The sequence below is a fragment of the Macaca mulatta genome, chromosome 15 (genome assembly GCF_049350105.2).
Source record: "Macaca mulatta isolate MMU2019108-1 chromosome 15, T2T-MMU8v2.0, whole genome shotgun sequence".
NCBI lineage: Eukaryota > Metazoa > Chordata > Mammalia > Primates > Cercopithecidae > Macaca > Macaca mulatta.
In genome coordinates, this window is record NC_133420.1 from 77,942,871 (window position 1) to 77,966,603 (window position 23,733).

Genomic DNA, 23,733 nt, shown 5'->3' on the forward strand with positions numbered 1-23,733 from the left:
CTAACTGGCAATGGAAAGGCCAAAAATGAAGGCTGTAATGTGGGGAGCAAGTGGGGAGAGAAAAAAAAAAGACTTAAACTGGATTCTGAGGACCTTCCAACATTAAAGTGGGGAAACAGAAGAGACACAAAGAAAACAGACGTGGAATACCTTAATATCAGAAGGAGAAGAGGGAGTGGTGATAAAAGCGTATTGAAAAAATAAATGTGCTTAGAAGGAGAATCAACAGACTTATGGAAAATATGAATTAAAACTGAGCACTACAGCAAAAAAATAGATGACAGTGCAGAGCTTACTGAGAGCTGGATTGATAGAATTACTCAGCTGAAGTCATACTGGGGTAGGTAAAAGAGTGAATCCGAAAAGAAAAATCAAGGTAACACATATAGAAAATTGTGAGAGATCTGCCTTTGCAATGGAGGGAAGTAATAAGGTTGGAATCCCAAAACATGTGGATTATCTTTTATCCGCATAGTGTTTCCTTTTTGAAAATATATGTTACTGAATAAATTTCAAAATGTGATGCATTGGCAAATCATATTAATACATTTAATTTTTATATATTTAAAGCACAAAATATAAAATTATTAACAATAGTAATTGATCATTATTTTGATTAATACTCTGTAAAATGTCAGTAAAACTAACACATTTCTTTCATAAAATAAAATCGGAAACTGGAAAAGAGATTCTCTTTCTCAGTACTGTAGGAATGGGGAAAGGATTCCCTATTTTAAAAATGGTGCTGGGAAAACTGGTTTCCATATGCAGAAAACTGAAAATGGACCCCTTCCTTACACCTAATACAAAAATTAACTCAAGATGGATTAAAGACGTAAATGTAAAACCCAAAACGACAAAAACCCTAGAAGAAAACATAGGCAATAGCATTCAGGACATAGGCATGGGCAACGATTTTATGATGAAATCACCAAAACCAACTGCAACAAAAGCTAAAATTGACAAATGGCATGTAATTAAAGAGCTTCTGCACAGCAAAAGACACTATGAATCATCAGAGAGAACAGGCAACCTACAGAATGGGAGAAAATTTTTGCAGTCTACCCATCTGACAAAGGTCTAATATCCAGAATGCACAAAGAACTTAAACAAATTTACAAAAAGAAAAGCCCCATCAAAAAGCTGTCAAAGGACATGAACAGACACTTCTCAAAAGAAGACATTTATGCAGCCAATAAACATGAAAAAAGCTGAACATCACTGATCATTAGAGAAATGCAAATCAAAACCACAATGAGATACCATCTCATGCCACTCAGAATGGCAATTACTAAAAATTCAGGAAATAACAGATGCCGGTGAAGCTGTGGAGAATTAGGAAAGCTTTCACACTGTTGGTAGGAATGTAAATTACTTCAACCATTGTGGAAGGCAGTGTGGCGATTCATCAAGGATCTAGAACCTAGAAACACCATTTGACCCAGCAATCCCATTGCTGAGTGTATACCCAAAGGAACATAAGTCATTCTATTATAAAATCATGCACGTGTATGTTTATTGCAGCACTATTCACAATAGCAAAGACGAGAAACCAACCCAAATGCCCGTCAATGACAGACAGGATTAAAAAAGATTGTGCTTAAAACCTAGGTGACGACTTCATAGGTGCAGCAAACCACCATGGCACACATATACCTATGTAACAAATCTGCACGTTCTGCACATGTATCCCAGAACTTAAAGCAAAAAGAAAGAAAGAAAGAAAGAAAGAAAGAAAGAAAGAAAGAAAGAAAGAAAGAAAGAAAGAAAGAAAGAAAGAAAGAAAGAAAGGAAGGAAGGAAGGAAGGAAGGAAGGAAGGAAGGAAGGAAGGAAGGAAGGAAGGAAGGAAGGAAGGAAGGAAGGAAGTTGGTCAAAATCAGGTAAAAATACAACATGAACCAAGGAATTTAAGAGAGCAGGAGATGGTTGTGTATAATTGAGGAAAAGAGAAGATTAATAATTATTTAGGAAATCCCAATACAAAATTTGCACATCAGGTATAAATAACAATAAATTATTTTACATTGAAATTCCATTCTGCTTGCATATATTTTTTTAGGCAGCCTAAAAAAAAACACAAAAAACAAAAAACAAAACAAAATTCTGTCATAAATTCTGGAGGGGCTGAAAAATTGTCTCACCTCATTTCAAAGTCCTATTTATATTCAGTCAGGAAATGGTGGCTTGTAGAAATACCTGACAGAGGAGCGGCATCTAGATTGAAGTGTAGAATACACATGTTGATGGTTAACTGATTCTGGCACCTGGCACATTCGTTTCCTGGCTCTCGGAATTCCAGAGCACACTCCCATATGAAGGTAGTCTCCTAAACTTAAGTAAAATATACATCTTTTATGTATAGTTAAAACCATACATACATTTATGCTGGTTCTGGTGGCTGACACACTTTCCCCTTTCCTCCCTGCTTTTCTGTATTCCATTTTCACTCCCATATCACATTAGTTTCCTTCCTCTTCCTCTAGAAATCGGCACTGTGCTCTCTTCTTCACTCATCATTAGCCTGCACTGCCGCTTCACACCGCTGTCTTCAGTTCTCTTGTGGGTTTATCCATTACTTTCCCCAAGTTGTTTGCTTTCTCCCTGTCTCTTTTAAGGATGGAAGTGATTCCTAGATTTGGCATCTTTATACAATCCCCTATTCCTTGGAGGTTTTGTTTATTGCTCTTCATTCTTTTTTCTTCACTTTTGTCTGACTGTTTTATTTCAGGGAGCCTGTCTTCAAGTCGTGAGATTCTATCATCAGCTTGGTCTATTCTGCTGTTAATACTTGTGATTGCACTGTGAAATTCTTGCAGTGTGTTTTTCAGATCTATTAGGTCCATTGGGTTCTTTTTCATACTGACTGTTTCTCAGCTCCTGTATCCTTTGTGATTCTTAGTTTCCTTGGTTTAGGTTTTACTGTTTTCCTGAATCTCAATGAAATTCCCTTCTATCCATATTCTGAATTATATTTCTGTCATTGTAGCTAACTCATTTTGGTTAAGAACCCTTGTTGGAGAACTAGTTGTGATTATTTGGAGGACATAAGAAACTCTATTTGAGTTACTGTAGTTCTTGCGTTGGTTCTTTCTCATCTCTGCATATGGGAGGGTAGCTTGAGTTCAATCAATAAGTAGACTTCTTTTCTGGATGTTTTCACAGGGCTGTAGCTTTGTGCAGGGCCTTTATTTGTAGCTGACTTGTCTTTGGTTTAATGAGGGTATGTTAGTGAGATTTCTTAGTGTTGAAGCTTTGGGCATGATCTAGTAGGTGACTCTGAGGTGTGGTGGTCAGTTGTCAGGCTCTTGCTCAGTCATGTGGCTCCCCTATATTTCCTCATGGTTGCAGCCGTGCTCCTGCTCAATGCTATGAAATTGTGGGCTCCTCTCCCACTTGAGTGCTGACTGTAGCTTGTATCTTGTCACTCCCGGGCTGCCCACAACAGCTCTGGGGTTATGTCAGGGTTAATGTTTTCTCCCCAGCTTGGAGGCATCAAAGGATGAGACCTTAATAGTAGTTGTAACTGAGGGTCTTTTGCTTGTCTCCTGGGGGCTGCACCCCAGAGATGCAGGCCAGCAATCACTCAGTGCAATCTGCCTGGAATGGGGGTGTCTGTGCTGTGGGCCCAAGGCAGTGGTGGAAAAATGATGTCACAAGTATTTACAGTGATAAAAAAATGATGTCACAAATATTTACAGTTCACATACACATTCTGGGGATTTGATACAGGGAAGGAAAGCTGTAGGATTATCTGGGGGACAGAGGCTATTATTCTCTACTTTTGGGAATAGTAAATTGTCTGATTCCTATAAACTGTGTGAATGGGAGAGTTTGAATTTAGATATGTGAATCTGCATTTGACACCAGGCTGGTTGTTTTCAATTATAACAAAGTAGAGGGCAGATCAGAGATGAAGTCATAAATGGTTAATATAGTGCTGGGCAGAGGATGATATTGTGCTGCTCTTGCAATTGGGATCCCCAGATCTACATGCACCTTAAAAAAAACTAGAATCCCAGTAGTTTTAGCAGTAAACTAAATGGGCATTATTGACTCTCAATAAGAGCTGAATGGAAACTTTTGTCATTGTTTATTATAATCCCAGCAAATATGGCCATGATGAAGCAAAATAGCTTCATTATTGAACACTTCCTATTAGAAGAGAACATGAGAAACTAGTAAAAACTCCACTTACTAAATAGCTGATTTGCTGAAGCAAACCTCATTCCATTTAAGGACTCAGTATCTATAGGGCCAAGACAAACTGACTTCTTATGCAAAATAAAAAGTTAGAGTTAGAGTTCAGGACCACCCTGAAAGTTTATTCTTTACATGATAACATTAAATATTTGTAAATTTATGATTTTAGAGCAAAGATGGTCTTTTTTATTCGATAAGAATTGACTTGGATAAGAACGGAAAACCTCTGAAAAATGACAATGATTTAATTGATAATATTTTCTAAGTCACATACGTTTATTGGAGTGATAATTCTTCGAAGGGTACAAAAATTAGTTCTCGTAGTATAAACAAATCTGACATATTACAATAGTTTGTGACTCTCCAACAAGTCTATCCAACAAAATTTGATTGCTTAATATACATCTTTCTCATTGGGTTTTGTTGTGTATCACATGAAAAGCACTGATATTGAGTTCAGGAAGATACACAAAATATTTACAAGATCAGTGTCACAAACCTAGGGCAAAGAGATGACTGTGATTGGAGGACTTTCTGTCCATTTTTTGCTGGATCTTAAAGTCTTATCACAATTTGTAGATTTAGCCTGCATAACTTTGGGCTGCCATTGACTATCTGATGGTTATTACTTATGTTTGATCCTCAGTTTTTCAGGATGTTTTGTAGACTTTGAGAATTAAATGCAAATAGCTTATATTATATGATTTATTTCTACTAAAGTTAGTCAACACATCAATATTTATGTTAAGTACTGAAAAGAAAAAAGTGTTGGCAATACCTGGATGAATACTGCAGCTAGTGAAGTTTACAAATTATTTTCTCATATAAAGGAAAATTCAAAGCTTCATATACTATGACAAAAATTTTAAAAAATTATTCACATTTTTAGCAGTTCTGAATGATTAGGTAGGTATTTACATTCATATTATTAATGTGTATTTATATAGATTTTTATTTTGCATATGTAATTTCACACAACAAAATTTACATGAACAAATTACATTAAAAGTTATTTCACAATTATACTCATCAAATTAAATTAAATGTCAATAGCTTTTAAACTTAGATTTTAGTTTAACTTTTCTGTCATTCTTAACTTTACATTGAATAAAAAGAGCAAAGTTTATAGTTTTTATCTGTGAAGTAGAGGTGTACACAGTATACATAACTAGATAGGCCAAATCTGTGTTATTAAAAGTTCATGAAGATTTCAATTAGAAAAATATACCACAAAAAGTTTTGAGTGTAGGTGAAAAATAGGCAATGATGAAAAACATCTTTCAACACATGTAGAGAGTGAATAAAGAAAGCAAACACAGAGATAGAAAGTAAAACTAGAGCATTTAGAAAATGGAAATTAGTATGTTCACTATTTAAGACCCATGCACAGAGCAAAGTCTTCAGAAAACCTAGAGGCCAAGGTTCAAGGTTACCCACCTCAAGTAGCCTAGCAATATTTGCAACATCCCAATGGCCCTGTCCTTTTCTTTACTGATGGCCGTGGTGGTGCTCAGCTACAAATCCATCTGCTCTCTGGGCTGTGATCTTCCTCAGACCCACAGCCTGGGTCATAGGAGGGCCTTGATACTCCTGGCACAAATGGAAAGAATCTCTCCTTTCTCCTGTCTGAAGGACAGACATGACTTTGGATTCCCCCAGGAGGAGTTTGATGGCAACCAGTTCCAGAAGGCTCAAGCCATGTCTGTCCTCCATGAGATGATCCAGCAGACCTTCAATCTCTTCAGCACAAAGGACTCATCTGCTGCTTGGGAACAGAACCTCCTAGAAAAATTTTCCGCTGAGCTTTACCAGCAACTGAATGACCTGAAAGCCTGTGTGATAGCAGAGCCTGGGATGGAAGACACTCCCTTGATGAATGAGGACTCCATCCTGGCTGTGAAGAAATACTTCCAAAGAATCACTCTCTATCTGACGGAGAAGAAATACAGCCCATGTGCCTGGGAGGTTGTCAGAACAGAAATCATGAGATCCCTCTCTTTTTCAACAAACTTGCAAAAAAGATTAAGGAGGAAGGATTGAAAACTGGTTCAACATGGAAATGATCCTCATTGACGGACATGTCATGTCACACTTTCATGAGTTCTTCCATTTCAAAGACTCATGTCTCTTATAACCACCACGATTTGAATCAAAATTTTCAAAAGTTTTCAGGAGTGTAAAGAAGCATCGTGTTTACCTGTGCAGGCACTAGTCCTTTACAGATGACCATGCTGATGTCTCTGTTCATCTGTTTATTTAAATATTTATTATTTACATATTTTTAAGGTTTAAATTATTTTTATGTAATATCATGTGTACCTTTACATTGTGGTTAATGTAATAATATATGCTCTTCATATTTAGCCAATATATTAATTTCCTTTTTCATTAAATTTTTTTTACTATACAAAATGTCTTGTGTTTGTTTATTCTTTAAGATAAAATGCAAAGCCTGACTGTACCACCTGACTTAAAAATAGATGATTTAATTAAGTTACCTATCATAATTTTACTCACGTTATAGAAAAATGTATTTTTCTATACCAAGCTGTATGTTGTCATCAGGATACAAACATGAACATAAAAACTACAGTTCCTGTTCTCTTGTATCTTTGATTTTTGTCCAGAAAGAAATCTAAAAACAATAATAATGCTGAATTAATATCAGTTATGCTAACTGCTGTAATATGAAGAAGTGAAAAAGCAATGAATTCCTCTTAGCAGAAGGTAGATTGAGACATGTCTGGAATTAAAAGCAGAGATATTCTCTGTAAACTGACTTTCAACATGTAATTGAAAAGGTACATTGCTAGTCAGATAAATAAGTTTGCAGTTTTCAAGGAATACCATATCTGGAAGCTCCTAACTGGCAATGGAAAGGCCAAAAATGAAATGGAATGAATGTCCATGTGGTGAGCAAGTGGAGGGGGAAAAAGAGACTTAAACTGGATTCTGAGGACCTTCCACCAGTAAAGCGGGGGAACTGAAGAGACACACAGAAAACAGAGGTGGAATAACTTAACAGCAGAAAGAGAAGAGGGAATGGTGATAAAAGCATATTTAGAAAATAAATGTGCTTAGAAAAAGAATCAATAGACTTACGAAAAATGTGAATTAAAACTGAGCACTACAGCAAGAAAAGAGATGGCAGTGCAGAGCTTACTGAGAGCTGGATTGATAGAATTAATCAGCAGAAGCCATACTGGGGTAGGTAGAAGAGTGAATCCGAAAAGAAAAATCAAGATAACACATATAGAAAATTGTGAGCGATCTGCCTTTGCAATGGAGGGAAGTAATAAGGTTGCACTCTCCAAAAATGTGGATTATCTTTTATCTGCATAGTGTTTCCTTTTTGAAAATACATGCCACTAAATAAATTTCATATATTTGATGCATTGGTAAATCATATGAATACATTAAATATTTTATATTTTTAAAGCATAAAATATAAAATTATTTACAATAGTAATTGATCATTATTTTGATTAATTCTCTGTTAAATGTCAGTAAAAACTGACACATTTCTTTCACAAAATAAAATCAGAAACTGGAAGAGATACTGTTTCTCAATACTTTAGGAATGGGGAAAGGATTCCCTATTTAATATATGGTGCTGGCAAAACTGGATTGCCATAAGCAGAAAACTGAAACTGAACCCCTTCCTTACACCTAATACAAAAATTAATTCAAGATGGATTAAACACTTAAATGTAAAACCCAAAACCATAAAAACCTTAGAAGAAAACCTAGGCAATAGAGCTCAGGACATAGGCATGGGCAAAGATTTTATGATGAAATCACCAAAACCAAGAGCAACAAAAGCTAAAATTGACAAATGACATTGAATTAAAGAGCTTCTGCACAGCACAAGAAACTATGAATCATCAGAGCGAACAGGCAGCCTACAGAATGGGAGAAAATTTTTGCAGTCTACCCATCTGACGAAGGTCTAATAGCCAGAATGTACAAAGAACTTAAACAAATTTACAAAAAAAAAAAATTCAAAAAGTTGGTAAAGGACACGAACAGACACTTCTCAAAAGAAGACTTTTATGTGGCCGATATACATGAAAAAAGCTCCACATCACTGATCATTACAGAAATGCAAATCAAAACCACAATGAGATACCATCTCATGCCACTCAGAATGGCGATTACTAAGAATTCAGGAAATAACAGATGCTGGTGAAGCTGTGGAAAAATAGGAAAGGTTTTACACTGTTGGTAGGAATGTAAAAGGTTCGACCATTGTGGAAGACAGTGTGGCAATTCATCAAGGATCTAGAACCAGAAATACCATTTGACCCAGCAATCCCATTGCTAGTAGAAGAAAAAATGAGAAACTAGTAAACCTTCACTTACTAAATAGCTGATTTGCTAAAGCAGAGCTCATTCTATTTAAGGACTCAGCCTCTATAGGGCTGAGACAAACTAACTTCTTATGCAAAATAAAAAGTTAGAGTTAGAGTTCAGGACCACTCTGAAAGTTAGTTCTTTAGTTGATAATATTCAATTATTATAAATTTATGAATTTAGAAGAAAAGATGGTCTTATTTATTCGATAAGAATTGACTTCGATAAGAACTTCTGAAAACTTTTGAAAAATGACAATGATGTAATTGATAATATTTTCTAAGTCACATATATTTATTGGAATGATACTTCTTCGAAGGGTACAAAAATTAGTTCTCATAGTATAAACAAATCTGACGTATTACAATAGTTTGTGACTCTCCAACAAGTCTATCCAACAAAATTTGATTGCTTAATATACATCTTTCTCATTGGGTTTTGTTGTGTATCACATGAGAAGCACTGATACTGAGTTCAGGAAGATACACAAAATATTCGCAAGATCAGTGTCACAAACCTAGGGCAAAGAGATGACTGTGATTGGAGGACTTTCTGTCCATTTTTTGCTGGATCTTAAAGTCTTATCACAATTTGTAGCTTTAGCCTGCATAACTTCTGGCTGCCATTGACTATCTTATGGTTATTACTTATGTTTGATTCTCAGTTTTTCAGGATGTTTCGTAGACTTTGAGAATTAAATGCAAATAGCTTGCATTATATGATTTATTTCTACTAAAGTTAGTCACACATCAATATTTATGTTAAGTACTGAAAAGAAAAAAGTGTTGGCAATACCTGGATGAATACTGCAGCTAGTGAAGTTTACAAATTATTTTCTCATATAAAGGAAAATTTAAAGCTTCATATACTATGAGAAAAATTTTTAAAACTTATTCACATTTTTAGCAGTTTTGAATGATTAGGTAGGTAATTACATTCATAATATTAATGTATATTTATATAGATTTTTATTTTGCATATGTAATTTCACACAAAAATTTACATGAACATATTACATTAAAAGTTATTCCACAATTCTACCCATCAAACTAAGTTAAATGTCAATAGCTTTTAAACTTAGATTTTAGTTTAACTTTTCTGTCATTCTTAACTTTACATTGAATAAAAAGAGCAAAGTTTATAGTTTTTATCTGTGAAGTAGAGGTATACACAGTATACATAAATAAATATGCCAAATCTGTGTTATTAAGAGTTCATGAAGATTTCAATTAGAAAAAAATACCATAAAAATTTTGAGTGTAGGTGAAAAATAGGCAATGATGAAAAACATCTTTCAACACATGTAGAGAGTGAATAAAGAAAGCAAAAACAGAGATAGAAAGTAAAACTAGAGCCTTTAGAAAATGGAAATTAGTATGTTCACTATTTAAGACCCATGCACAGAGCAAAGTCTTCAGAAAACCTAGAGGCCAAGGTTCAAGGTTACCCACCTCACGTAGCCTAGCAATATTGACAACATCCCAATGGCCCTGTCCTTTTCTTTACTGATGGCCGTGGTGGTGCTCAGCTACAAATCCATCTGCTCTCTGGGCTGTGATCTTCCTCAGACCCACAGCCTGGGTCATAGGAGGGCCTTGATACTCCTGGCACAAATGGGAAGGATCTCTCCGTTCTCCTGTCTGAAGGACAGACATGACTTTGGATTCCCCCAGGAGGAGTTTGATGGCAACCAGTTCCAGAAGGCTCAAGCCATGTCTGTCCTCCATGAGATGATCCAGCAGACCTTCAATCTCTTCAGCACAAAGGACTCATCTGCTGCTTGGGAACAGAACCTCCTAGAAAAATTTTCCGCTGAGCTTTACCAGCAACTGAATGACCTGAAAGCCTGTGTGATAGCAGAGCCTGGGATGGAAGACACTCCCTTGATGAATGAGGACTCCATCCTGGCTGTGAAGAAATACTTCCAAAGAATCACTCTCTATCTGACGGAGAAGAAATACAGCCCTTGTGCCTGGGAGGTTGTCAGAGCAGAAATCATGAGATCCCTCTCTTTTTCAACAAACTTGCAAAAAAGATTAAGGAGGAAGGATTGAAAACTGGTTCAACATGGAAATGATCCTCATTGACGGACATGTCATCTCACACTTTCATGAGTTCTTCCATTTCAAAGACTCATTTCTCCTATAAACACCACGAGTTGAATCAAAATTTTCAAATGTTTTCAGGAGTGTAAAGAAGCATCGTGTTTGCCTGTGCAGGCACTAGTCCTTTACAGATGACCACGCTGATGTCTCTGTTCATCTGTTTATTTAAATATTTATTATTTACATATTTTTAAGATTTAAATTATTTTTATGTAATATCATGTGTACCTTTATTTTGTGGTTAATGTAACAATATATGTTCTTCTTATGTAGCTAATATATTAATTTCCTTTTTCATTAAATTTTTACTACACAAAATGTCTTGTGTTTGTTTTTTCTTTAAGATAAAATTGCCAAGCCTGACTGTACAACCTGACTTAAAAATAGATGATTTAATTTAGTTACCTATCATAATTTTATTCAAGTTTTATAAAAATATATTTTTCTATACCAGGTTATATGTCGTCATCAGGATACAAACATGAACATAAAAACTACAGTTCCTGTTCTCTTGTATCTTTGATTTTTGTCCAGAAAGAAATCTAAAAACAATAATAATGCTGAATTAATATCAGTTATACTAACTGCTGTAATATGAAGAAGTGAAGAAGCAATGAATTCCTCTTAGCAGAAGGTAGATTGAGACATGTCTGGAATTAAAAGCAGAGATATTCTCTGTAAACTGACTTTCAACATGTAATTGAAAAGGTACATTGCCAGTCAGATAAATGAGTTTGCAGTTTTCAAGGAATACCATATCTGGAAGTTCCTAACTGGCAATGGAAAGGCCAAGAATGAAATGGAATGAATGTCCATGTGGTGAACAATTGGAGAGGGAAAAAAAGACTTAAAGTGGATTCTGAGGACCTTCCACCACTAAAGTGGGGGAACGGAAGAGACACAAAGAGAAGAAGAAAACAGAGGTGGAATATCTTTTTTTTTTTTTTTTTTTTTTTGAGGCGGATTCTCCCTCTGTCGCCCATGCTGCAGTGCAGTGGCTGGATCTCAGCTCACTGCAAGCTCAGAGGTGTAATATCTTAACAGCAGAAGGACAAGAGGGAATGGTGATAAAAGCATATTTAGAAAATAAATGTGCTTAGAAAAAGAATCAATAGACTTACGAAAAATGTGAATTAAAACTGAGCACTACAGCAAGAAAAGAGATGGCAGTGCAGAGCTTACTGAGAGCTGGATTGATAGAATTAATCAGCAGAAGCCATACTGGGGTAGGTAGAAGAGTGAATCCAAAAAGAAAAATCAAGATAACACATATAGAAAATTGTGAGAGCTCTGCATTTGCAATGGAGGGAAGTAATAAGGTTGCACTCTCCAAAAATGTGGATTATCTTTTATCTGCATAGTGTTTCCTTTTTGAAAATACATGTCACTAAATTTCATATATTTGATGCATTGGTAAATCATATGAATACATTAAATATTTTATATTTTTAAAGCATAAAATATAAAATTATTTACAATAGTAATTGATCATTATTTTGATTATTTCTCTGTTAAATGTCAGTAAAAACTGACACATTTCTTTCACAAAATAAAATCGGAAACTAGAAGAGATTCTCTTTCTCAGTACTTTAGGAATGGGGAAAGGATTCCCTATTTAATAAATGGTGCTGAGAAAACTGGATTGCCATAAGCAGAAAACTGAAACTGAACCCCTTCCTTACACCTAATACAAAAATTAACTCAAGATGGATTAAACCTTAAATGTAAAACCCAAAACCATGAAAACCTTAGAAGAAAACCTAGGCAATAATGCTCAGGACATAGGCATGGGCAAAGATTTTATGATGAAATCACCAAAACCAATTGCAACAAAAGCTAAAATTGACAAATGGCATCGAATTGAAGAGCTTCTGCACAGCAAAAGAAACTATGAATCATCAGAGCGAACAGGCAGCCTACAGAATGGGAGAAAATTTTTGCAATCTACCCATCTGATGAAGGTCTAATATCCAGAATGTACAAAGAACTTAAACAAATTTACAAAAAAACAAAACAAACAAACAAACAAAAATCAAAAAGTTGGTAAAGGACACGAACAGACACTTCTCAAAAGAAGACTTATGTAGCCAATAAACATGAAAAAAGCTGAACATCACTGATCATTACAGAAAAGCAAATCAAAACCACAATGAGATACCATCTCATGCCACTCAGAATGGCGATTACTAAAAAGTCAGGAAATAACAGATGCTGGTGAAGCTGTGGAAAAATAGGAAAGCTTTTACACTGTTGGTGGGAATGTAAATTAGTTCAACCATTGTGGAAGACAGTGTGGCAATTCATTAAAGATCTAGACGCAGAAATAACATTTGACCCAGCAATCTCATTGCTGAGTACATACCCAAAGGAATATAAATCATTCTATTACAAAAATACACGCACATCTATGTTTATTGCAGCACTGTTCACAGTAGCAAAGGCACGTAACCAACCCAAATGCCCTTCAATGATAGACTCGATTAAAAAAAAATGTGCTAATAGGTGACGACTTGATAGGTGCGGCAAACCACCATGGCACACGTATACCTATGTAACAAATCTGCACGTTCTGCACATGTATCCTGGAACTTCAAGCAAAATTAAAAAAAAAAAAAAAAGAAAGAAAGAAAAGAAGTTGGTCAAAATCAGGTGAAAATACAACCAAGGAATTTAAGAGAGCAGGATACGGCTGTGTATAATTGAGGAAAAGAGGAGATTAATAATGATTAAGGAAATCCCAATACAAAATTTACACATCAGGTACAAATAACAATACATTATTTTTCATTGAAATTCCATTATGCTTGCATATATTATTTTAGGCAGCCTAAAAAAACAGAATTCTGTCATGAATTCTAGAGAGGCTGAAAAATTGTCTCACCTCATTTCAAAGTCCTATATATATTCAGTCAGGAAATGGTGGCTTGTAGAAATACCTGACAGAGGAGCGGCATCTAGAGTGAAGTGCAGAATACACGTGTTTATGGTTAACTGATTCTGGCACCTGGCACATTCGTTTCCTGGCTCTCGGAATTCCAGAGTACACTCCCATATGAAGGTAGTCTCCTAAACTTAAGTAAAATATACATCTTTGCTGGTTCTGGGAGCTGACACACTTTCCCCTTTCCTCCCTGCTTTTCCGTATCACATTTTTCACTGCCATATCACGTTAGTTTCCTTCCTCTTCCTCTAGAAATTGGCACTGTGGTCTCTTCTTCACTCACCGTGAGCCTGCACTGCCTCTTCACACAGCTGTTTTCAGTTCTCTTGTGGGTTTAATCCATCACTTTCCCATTAAGAGTACAAAATCACAAATGAAAGCAGAAGTTCAGTGAAAGTTCTAGGTTTTTCAGAAGCTCTTTTATAAAATACTCTCCTTCCTTTCTTATGATGAATATTTCTGAAAGAGGCAATGTCCCTGTTACAATGACATAACAGTAGCTTAGCAAAAAAGGAAATAAAAGGCAGGTTCCATTTACTTGGAGACTGTTAAACGTTTACAGGGAAAGCGATCCACCAACTGGTCAAAATGCACCAAGACAGCAGCCAAGTCTGGAGAGCAGGCTGTTAGTGAGAAGTAGGCCTCCTTGCAGGAGATGTATCTTCATAGCTAAAGAGAGGCTCTTCCCAAGAAAGAACTGACCCTGGTACTGGAATTAGGCCATTTCCCTAACTTTTGGATCTTAGAGAGAAAAAATATTCCCAGCTTCAGGCAGGACCTGTCCTCTTGGGGCAATGGACAGCTATGGCGAAAGAAAAAGGGTCAGGATGTGTCCCTTTCCTCCACCCTGCCCAGCCTCCCCGGGGCCTCCTAACTTATCCCTTCCTCTATGTATTGTACAACACTAGGAATTAGAACAGCCTCCCAATCTGGGTGTAGATTTCAAGGGTATTTGACTTTTGGTCTCTCTATCAAGGTTGTGGAACTCTTCATAGATGATATCCTGAAATATATTTTCCAAGTTGTTTGTTTTCTCCCTGTCTCTTCTAAGGATGCAAGTGATTCCTACATTTGGCCTCTTTATACAGTCCCCTGTTTCTTGGAGGTTTTGTTCATTGCTCTTCGTTTATTTTCTTTAGTTTTGTCTGACTGTCTTATTTCAGAGAGCCAGCCTTCAAGACCTGAGATTCTTTCCTCAGCTTGGTCTATTCCGCTGTTAATACTTGTGATTGCATTGTGAAACTCTTGTAATGTGTTTTTTAGATCTATTAGGTCCATTAGGTTGTTTTTCATACTGGCTATTTTGTCTGTCACCTCCTGTATCCTTTGACTCTGATTCTTAGTTTCCTTGGTTTAGGTTTTACTGTTTTCAGGAATCTCAATGAAGTTCCTTTCTATCCATATTCTGAGTTACATTTCTGTCATTGTAGCTAACTTATTTTGGTTAAGAACCCTTGTTGGAGAACTAGTGTGATTATTTGGAGGACATAAGAAACTCCGTCCATTTGAGTTACTGTAGTTCTTGCATTGGTTCTTTCTCATCTCTGCATATGGGAGTGTAGCTTGAGTTTATTCAATAAATAGACTTCTTTTCTGGATGTTTTCACAGGGCTGCAGCTTTGTGCAGGGTCTTTATTTGTAGCTGACTTGTCTTTGGTTTAATGAGGGTATGTTAGTGAGATATTTTAGTGTTGAAGCTTTGGGCATGATCTAGTAGGTGACCCTTAGGTGTGGTGGTCAGTTGTCAGGCTCTTGCTCAGTCATGTGGCTCCCCTATATTTCCTCATGGTTGCAGCTGTGCTGCTGAATGCTATGAAATTGTGGGCTCCTCTCCCACTTGAGTGCTGACTGTAGCTTGTATCTTGTCACTCCCGGGCTGCCCACAACAGCTCTGGTATTATGTCAGGGCTAATGTTTACTCCCCAGCTTGGAGGCATCGAAGGAAAGGACCTTAGTAGTAGTTGTAACTGAGGGTCTTTTGCTTGTCTCCTGGGTGCTCCACCCCAGAGATGCAGGCCAGCAATCACTCAGTGCAATCTGCCTGGAATGGGGGTGTCTGTGCTGTGGGCCCAAGCCAGGGGTTCCCTGCCTGGTGATGTGAGGGGTGGGTGGTTGACCAATGGGAGACAGACTGGCCTCCTCTCTTGGGTTGACTGCAGCTTGTTGGAGGTATGGATAAGGCACTTGGGGTCTTTGCTGCGTCATTAGTCCCAAGGTAGCTGGGGTGGCACCACTGCAGAGGCAATGGTAGACAGGCTTTCTGTTGCCCCTGGTTTCTCCACCTCCAAGAAATGTGAAGCCATGTTAATGAGAGTGTATAGCCAGAGGGGTGGGGTGGCTGAACTGCTGGTGTAAGCTTGGGGCTTCACTTTTTTGGAAACAAGAGGTGAAAATCTCACGAGGAGCAGAGACTTTTCTCCTCCCCATATGGTAACTGCAGCGTGCAGTAAGTTCAGGTGACTGTGGCGTGCTGTAAGCTTATAAACAAAGAGCTTCAGGCTCTTGGTTTCTTCCCCAGACTCAAGGCAGCAGGGATAATACTGCTGCTGTGGCAGTGGCAGAGGTAGGATGGCTCTGGGAGCCTCTCCCTAGGGAAACTCCAGGCAACTACCAGTGGATATGCTCAGCCATGGGTGGGGTGACTGTTCTGCAGACACGGGCTGGGGGCCCTGCCTCCTGAAGGATAGGGATGGGGATTCCCAGGAAAGAGGGGCTAAATTCCTCTTTCTATGGTGGCTGTGGAGTGCTGGAGGTGCCAGTGTAGTGACTAGGCCATTTGTTCCTTCCCCAGCCAGAGGGCTGCTGGGGCTGTCCCACTGCAACGGTAGTGGTGGATGAGTTGTGGGTTGACTCTGGGATTTCTTCCTTGGAGAAATGCTGGACTGCCTGATTGAGGTGATGAGGCAGGGGAAGGGTGCCTGTACTAGAGTCTCTGGTCAGGTGTTCCTGGCCAATGAGGAGAGGTGACAACCAGGAATTGCATGGAGAACAGTCTGACCACTCTTCTGTGAGGTAGTTGCTCTGTGCTGGCGATCTGGACCACCCCCTGTTCCCTGCAGACTCTCCGGAGCCTGGAGACAGCAATGGCAAGAGCTGTGAGACAGCAAAGAAGGCAACTCACCCTTCTCACTGGGAGCTCTGTTCCAGGGAGTTGCAGAGCTGCTATTGGCTCGATAGCCCCAGCTGGTGGCTGCAGACCCAGGCCTGGCAGACACACCCAGTGAGGAGATACGGGATCAGGGATCCACATAACACACAGTCTGGCCATATTTCCATAGGGCTGCTGCAATATGCTGGGGTCCACTCCAGACCACAGTCACCTTGCATTTTTCAGTACCTGAAGGTATCAACAGGGAAGGCTATGAAACAGTGAAGATGGGAGTCTGCCCCTCCCTCTGGGAGCTCTGTTCCAGAGAGGTGAAACCTGTTGCCTGTTGCAACATACCTGCAGGAGGTGACTGGAGACCCCAGTTGGGATATCCCGCCCACTGAGGAGAAACAGCATCAAGGACTCAGGTGAAAAAACAGTCTGACCACTTTTTGGTAGAGCAGCTGTGCTGTGCTGGGGGTCTGCTACCACTCCCAGCACAGAAGAATGCCATTTGCAAGAATGGCTAAGGCAGCTAAACAGCAACAATGGCGACCTACCCCTCCCTTTGGGAGCACCATCCTAGGGACATTCGAAATTGCTGTCTGCCTGAAAACACTGGTGGAGGTGAGTGGAGACCCCACTGGGGAGATTCCACCCAGTGAAAAGAAACACGTTGTGGGATCCACGTGAATAAGCAGTCTGACTACTTCTCTGTAGAGCTGCTGGGCTGTGCTGGGTGGCTGCTCCAGTCCTTAGCTGCCTTGGATTCCCTAGAACCCAAATAGCTAAGGCTGTGAAACAACAAAGATGGCAGCCCATGCCCTGCCGCTGGGAGCACCATGTCAAGGAGGTGTGAGGCTGCTACCAGTGGCTGGCTGGATTCCCAAGCCAGTGGGTCTTACCCTGAGACAGGCCATGGAAAGGGGGACTGCCACTTGTCACTGCTCAGCCCCTGGATGAAACCCCTTTCCTAGGGGTATGTAAAGGGGTCTAGCCTCCTGCTTGGCTGGAGTTATAGCTTCTTTTGTGGGAGGCCTGGGTAGCTAAGACTCCAAGGTCCCCACGCATGCCTGAGTAGCTGCTCTGCTGAAACACCAAGTAGCCCTGCATGTCAGACTGAAGGCTGTGATAGAGTGGGTTCACTAGGAGATCTCCCGATCTAAGGATTGCAAAGATCTGTGGAGGAAGCGTGGGTCCCCAGGGCTGCTCACTTACTCACCACTTCCCTGGGCGGGAGAGTCTCCCCTGGCTCTGTGTCACTCCTGGGTAGGCAGTCATCCTGCCTTGCTTTGTTCTGTTCTCCATGGGTCAAGTTGTTTTCTTGAGTCCGAAAGTCTGTACCTGGATGTTTCAGTTGAAGGTGCTGTATTTACTTGCCTCTTCCATTTCTCTCCATGAGAGTGGCACACACTAGCAGCTTCTGGGTGGCCATCTTGGCCAACACTGAAAACTATTTGTTTCCAACTGTAAGTCATGCATAAAAAGAATGCCTTCAGAGAACCTGGAGTCCAATGTTCATCCGGACTCGAGCTCAGCCAGGCCAGCAGCACCCTCGTTTCCCAGTGGTCCTCCTGCTTCTTCTACTGGTGGCCCTAGTGCTTTGCAGCTGTGGCCCTGTTGGATCTCTGAGCTGTGATCTGCCTCACAACCATGGCCTACTTAGCAGGAACACCTTGGAACATCTGGGCCAAATGTGGAGAATCTCCACTTTCTTGTGTCTCAAGAAGAGAAGAGATTTCAGGTTCCCCGTGGAGTTGTGGATGGCAGCCAGTTGCAGAAGGCCCAGGCCGTGTCTGTCCTCCATGAGATGCTGCAGCAGATCTTGCGCCTCTTCCCCACAGAGCACTCTTCTGCTGCCTGGAACATGACCCTCCTGGACCAGCTCCACACTGGATTTTATCAGCAGCTAGAAAGCCTGGAGTCTTGCTTAGGGCAGGCAACAGGAGAGGAAGAATCTGTGGGGGTGATTGGGGCCCTACACTGGCCTTGAGGAGGTACTTCCAGGGAATCCAGGGAATCTGCCTGAGAGAGAAGAAATACAGTGACTGTGCTTGGGAGGTTGTCAGAGTGGAATCATGAAATCCTTCTCTTCATCAACAAACTTGCAAGGACTGAGAAGTAAGGATGAAGACCTGGGGTCATCCTGAAATGATTCTCATTGATTAATCCACCATATCACACTTGCACATGTGTCTTTGGTCATTTCAATAGACTCTTATTTCTGCCTTTGTCACAGAATTTATTGAATTAAACTCAGCAAATACCTTGTTAACAATATTTAGCAAGTATATGTTTAAACATTCAGTGCTGGCCTTCGGTTCCTAAAACATGACTACTCTGATGTCATTTATTTGCTTACTTATTTGCACTCTTTTTGCATCTCTTTCATTTATAATATTTAGATATTTTACATATAATAACATGTTCATCTTTACATTGTATTAACATTTACAAATATATTTATCTTTCCATGTTATTCAATTTGCATGTGTTTTATTCATTAAATTCTCATTTGTTTTATTCATTAAGGAAAATGTCTTGAAATTATTTTTTCTAAAAACAAAATCCACACCCACATTTTGAATAAAATTGAAGAAAGGACAATAAAATATATTTACTCTTTTATTCCATTCACATTATATGTGTAAGTTAAGTAAGTGGCAGATTGTAGAGTTCCCTTCAAGAAATACAATTGAATGAAGCACTCTCAGTCTTACAGAGAAAGAGATGTAAAAACAGTACATATGCTTACTTTATTGCAATTCTTTTAAATGCTAGAAAAATAAGTAAAGGAAAACAATGTTCTCACAGCAGAAGCTTTATGTACAAATGATGACAGGAAGGGAAAACCAATATTAGATGTCCTTCTTAAGGTACTTGGGATATATGTACAGTTGACCCTTGAACATGGTGGGTTGAACTTTTGAACTGCATGGGCCCACTTATACAGGGTTTTTTTTTTTTTTCTTCCAAATACAGTTCACCTTTCATATCTGCAGTTTCTGCATGTAAAACTAAACATGGTTAGAAAATACCGTATTTGTGGGATGTGAAACGCGCATATATGAAGGGCCTGCAGGACTTGAGTATGCACAGATTTGGGTATCCGGAGGACAGGTGTGGAGCCTTAGAACCAAAATCCCATGGATACCAAAGGAAACAGTGATTCCAGAATCTTATTGGCAGCTGGGAATATGGGTCTAGAATGAACAACAAATGCCACGGGCAACGGTATTAATTTGGGGTTTTTTATTGCATGTCTGGTATTGAGGGCATGAGAATGGATATTAGGGAATCCATCACCTAACATAGTTACAAAGAGGGAACGTTGAGACAGGATCTAAACTTAGTCCTGCAGATCCTCAACAGTCATAGGTAGGGCAGAGAAGGAGAGTCTGTGATGGGCAAAGAGCACTTAGGAGGAGTGGTCAGTGCAGCTGGAAGGAGAAATAGGAAAGAATGAGGGAGAGACAATGAGGGGTAGACAGTGGTGTTCTCAGGGAAGATGAAAGCTGACCTATCTTAATGGACTCAAAAACAGATGCCATCAGTGACCTTAGGTGGATCTGGTTTAGTGGAATGAATGGGACAGAAACTTGATGGGAGTGGCTTGAATAAGACACACAAAAAGGGCATTTGGGTATACTGTGTATAAAAATTTATCTTGGGAAGCTTGTTTGTGGAGTTGGGAAATAAGATGATACCTGCAGGAGAATGTGAGTTAACATCTTCATGCATATGTTGTTAGTGTTTTCTGAAAATCATTTTCAAAGAATAGATGAATTGGAACAAAATCTTTAAAAATTTTACTGTTGATAATATGGTTGAGAAATTAAAATTTATGGATCTAAGGTGTACAACATACTGTTTTGCTGTAATTATACCTTGTGTAATGATTCTGACAATGAAGTTAATTAACACATCCATCACCTAACAAAAAATTTTATTGTGCATGGTGAGAACACATATCTACTCCCTTAGTAAATTTCCAGAATACAATGCACTATTATTAAATATATTTCCCATGCTGTACTGGACATCTTAAATATTTGGTTTATTTAAACTATTACTTATTTATATTTTTGATTCAAATTGTTGCTTATTTATTTGGCTAAAATGGTAATTTATCATTATTCTAATTAATACTACTTGGTAGTAAATTTCAACAGTAACCCATTTACTTGCTAGTTTAATTCTTTTTTCAATCAAGTTTTACAATTTTGATTTTATTTTACCTGTTATTTCATTTACTGTATTTTCTATGTTGGTTATTTACATTATTGATTTATAATTTTATAATTCCTAATCATTGTCAAAACATTTCTTATACGTTGTAGCTATAATCTTTTGATGGATACTTATTTTTTATTTCATGTGTTAACCAAGCACTAAACAGTCCCATGTATATTTTTCCAAGCACTGTCTAGAACACAGAACCACATGCCTACTTAAGTCTTTTTATTTTACACACATCAAGTTTCTGTTCTTGTAAATGTGTTTTTACACTTAATTATGTAACATATTAGAATTTATTTCATATGCTATGATAATCCAAATTAATTTTTTCAGAGTGACAAACAATTATTGTAGAACATTCTATTGAAATTTTATTTTCTTTCTTAACAATAGATGCAGCTGTACAATAAATCTAGTTAATTCTGATAATACAACGTTTTGAGGTTTCTTCTGTATTAATATGGTTCCTAAACTTACTAATAGCAACATTTATATTACTTCTGATATTTTAAAACTCATTTAATTCTTCTGGTTGAGCTACCTAAATTCAAGAATTCCTTTACACATTTTAATATTATTGCTTGCTTTATTTCCTGATTAAATTTAGAATTGTTCTAAGAGACAGCATTGGCTTCATGAAATCATAAACATTTGTGAATCTTAAAATGGCTAATTATACTATATAACCAAGAATGTCAGATAACATAAAAATGAATGAGAGAAACTAGATTAGAGACTTGAGTTTAGGCTGGTATTTAGTGATATACTTCTACCATGTAGTGTGTGGAAGGCAAAAATAGTAACTTTATAGGGCAGAAGTCTGGCAAACAACATCTTAACCAAGTGATTAAGTTAACATCAGCAGCAATAAAACATATTAATATCATGTACCATGGATTTTGTGTGATGAGATGATCAGATAAACTCTGTGGTTTTAATCCTTTAAACACATAACCTCAGCATAATCATGAGTTAACATCAGACAAATCCAAATTGATGAACAGTCTATGAAATAAATGATCAATATTCTTCAAACGTTTCAATGTCATGAAAGCCAAAGAAAAACTGAGCATGTGTTATAGATTGGAGGAGACTGAAGGTATGACAAAAAAATGCAATGTGAGATTCTGGGTTGATTCTTGAAATAAGATAAGACATCAGTTTTTAAAAATCTGAGGAAATCTTAGTAAAATCTGAATGTTAGTTAGTAATATTGCCCCAGTGTTCATTTCTTTGTTTTGATTCATTATACCATGGTCATGTAGGTTGCTAACATGAGAAGAAGCTGGGTTAAGGCCTAAGCAAAATCACTGTAGTGTCTTTGTAATTCTCTGTAAATCTAAAATTCTTTCAAAGTAAAAAGTTAAAAATGAATAGATTTTCAAGATTCTAGACCTTACTGATTTAGCATTTGTTAATGGATTTAATTGTTTTAAATCATTCATTAGATTCTTAATTTTTTTCAGAAGACAGAAAATTCTATCTATAATGTAACTGTCTGAAAGATTGTTCCTTAGCCATTAAGGTTCCTCCAGTCAGAATGTGCAATCAATCCAGAAGCAAACTCTCTGGCCTGCAACATAAAAGGCATCAACCAGCTGCCAAGTGAGGTGATTTAGACTTCGGTCATCTCAGTCCATCTCCTCTAATTCACTGGGCTCTCCTCTCTTCCCCAGAAGTGCTTACATTTCCACACCTCTAACTCCTTTAGTGAGCCCTTCTAGATGTGCCCTCCCTGAGCTCTGAGCCTTCATTTGGTTGGTTCAGTTCTGATTTTAGTGCATGCCTATATCCTGGTGATGACACAAAGGTGTCTGGCAAACAGATAGAAATCTAAAGCCTTGTGGACATTTTCATAAATGGATAGAACTATGTAGGGTTTCAAAGAGTTGCTTATGGATATATTACTGGGGTGAACAAAGTGTTTGGCCAATATATTCAAGTTTATGAAAATACAGTCTCAGGAAGACAAAACCAGGATATATGGGTAAGTAACATGGGGCCCAATTTAATAACAAAACATGTCTGACATGAGCAAATGAAGCATTTCGGTGGAGGAACGGAAAAAGAGCAGAAGAGAAATAATCTGTCATTATTTAGGTAGGACTCTACTGGAAAAAAAAATGTGGAGTCTAGAAATCAGCTCTGGTGGTTATGACATATGACCAGAGCACATGCAAGAGTTGAGTACTCTAAATAGGATTTTCTGGGTTCCAACAGTGGCTCCACAGTTCAATAGTTCCCTTGTTCTCTTAAAAATGGGGAAAATACCAGAATTTATCACTGCCTGCTGTAGTCACAGATGTCTCCAGTGACTTAATGGTACAGGGCACATAATAGGTGTTTCAACATGTATGAAACATGGGGCCTACTCTTCATTGGGTAAAATGTGGATTGATTTGTAAATACTAACAACAATGCCTGACAGTAAATATCTTTTACAATTTAGCTATTTCGTTCTTTTTGTTAACATTATTTTTGTTATTTAGCTCTATTAAGTTGGGGGAAGTATTGTTTCCAATTATCTATTTCCTTACTTCTTGTTAGACATATGATGAGCAAACTATTTATCTGCTTAATTTATTTATATACTAGGGAAGAATTTAGTGCAATTAACATTTGCCCACTACACAGAAAGAATTTGAAACTCCCCAAAATTTGCCTTTCTTATGTATAAACTCTTCTGAGTTAGTTGATATGTCTCCCTTGACTCTGTGAAGACAGGATTCAGCAAATCTGAAAGCTAAAACCTGGACCAGAAATGCTTGCTTTTCTTCGAGCCCATGCCCATGCCCACATGTACCAT

At 38.0% G+C, this 23,733-nt stretch overlaps 2 protein-coding genes and 1 pseudogene across 2 annotated transcripts; all 3 read left to right on the forward strand.

The window, feature by feature from the left end:
* Window positions 1-5,671: 5,671 nt before the first annotated feature.
* LOC114672663 (interferon alpha-17-like) lies at window positions 5,672-6,241 on the forward strand. Its single transcript, XM_028834485.2, has one exon. It carries the CDS (start codon window positions 5,672-5,674, stop codon window positions 6,239-6,241), a length of 570 nt encoding a protein of 189 aa, XP_028690318.2.
* Window positions 6,242-10,038: 3,797 nt separating this feature from the next.
* Window positions 10,039-10,608, forward strand: LOC106992322 (interferon alpha-17). The gene has a single exon (XM_077966568.1). It carries the CDS (start codon window positions 10,039-10,041, stop codon window positions 10,606-10,608), a length of 570 nt encoding a protein of 189 aa, XP_077822694.1.
* Window positions 10,609-18,202: 7,594 nt separating this feature from the next.
* LOC100426176 (interferon omega-1-like) lies at window positions 18,203-18,838 on the forward strand (annotated as a pseudogene).
* Window positions 18,839-23,733: the final 4,895 nt, after the last annotated feature.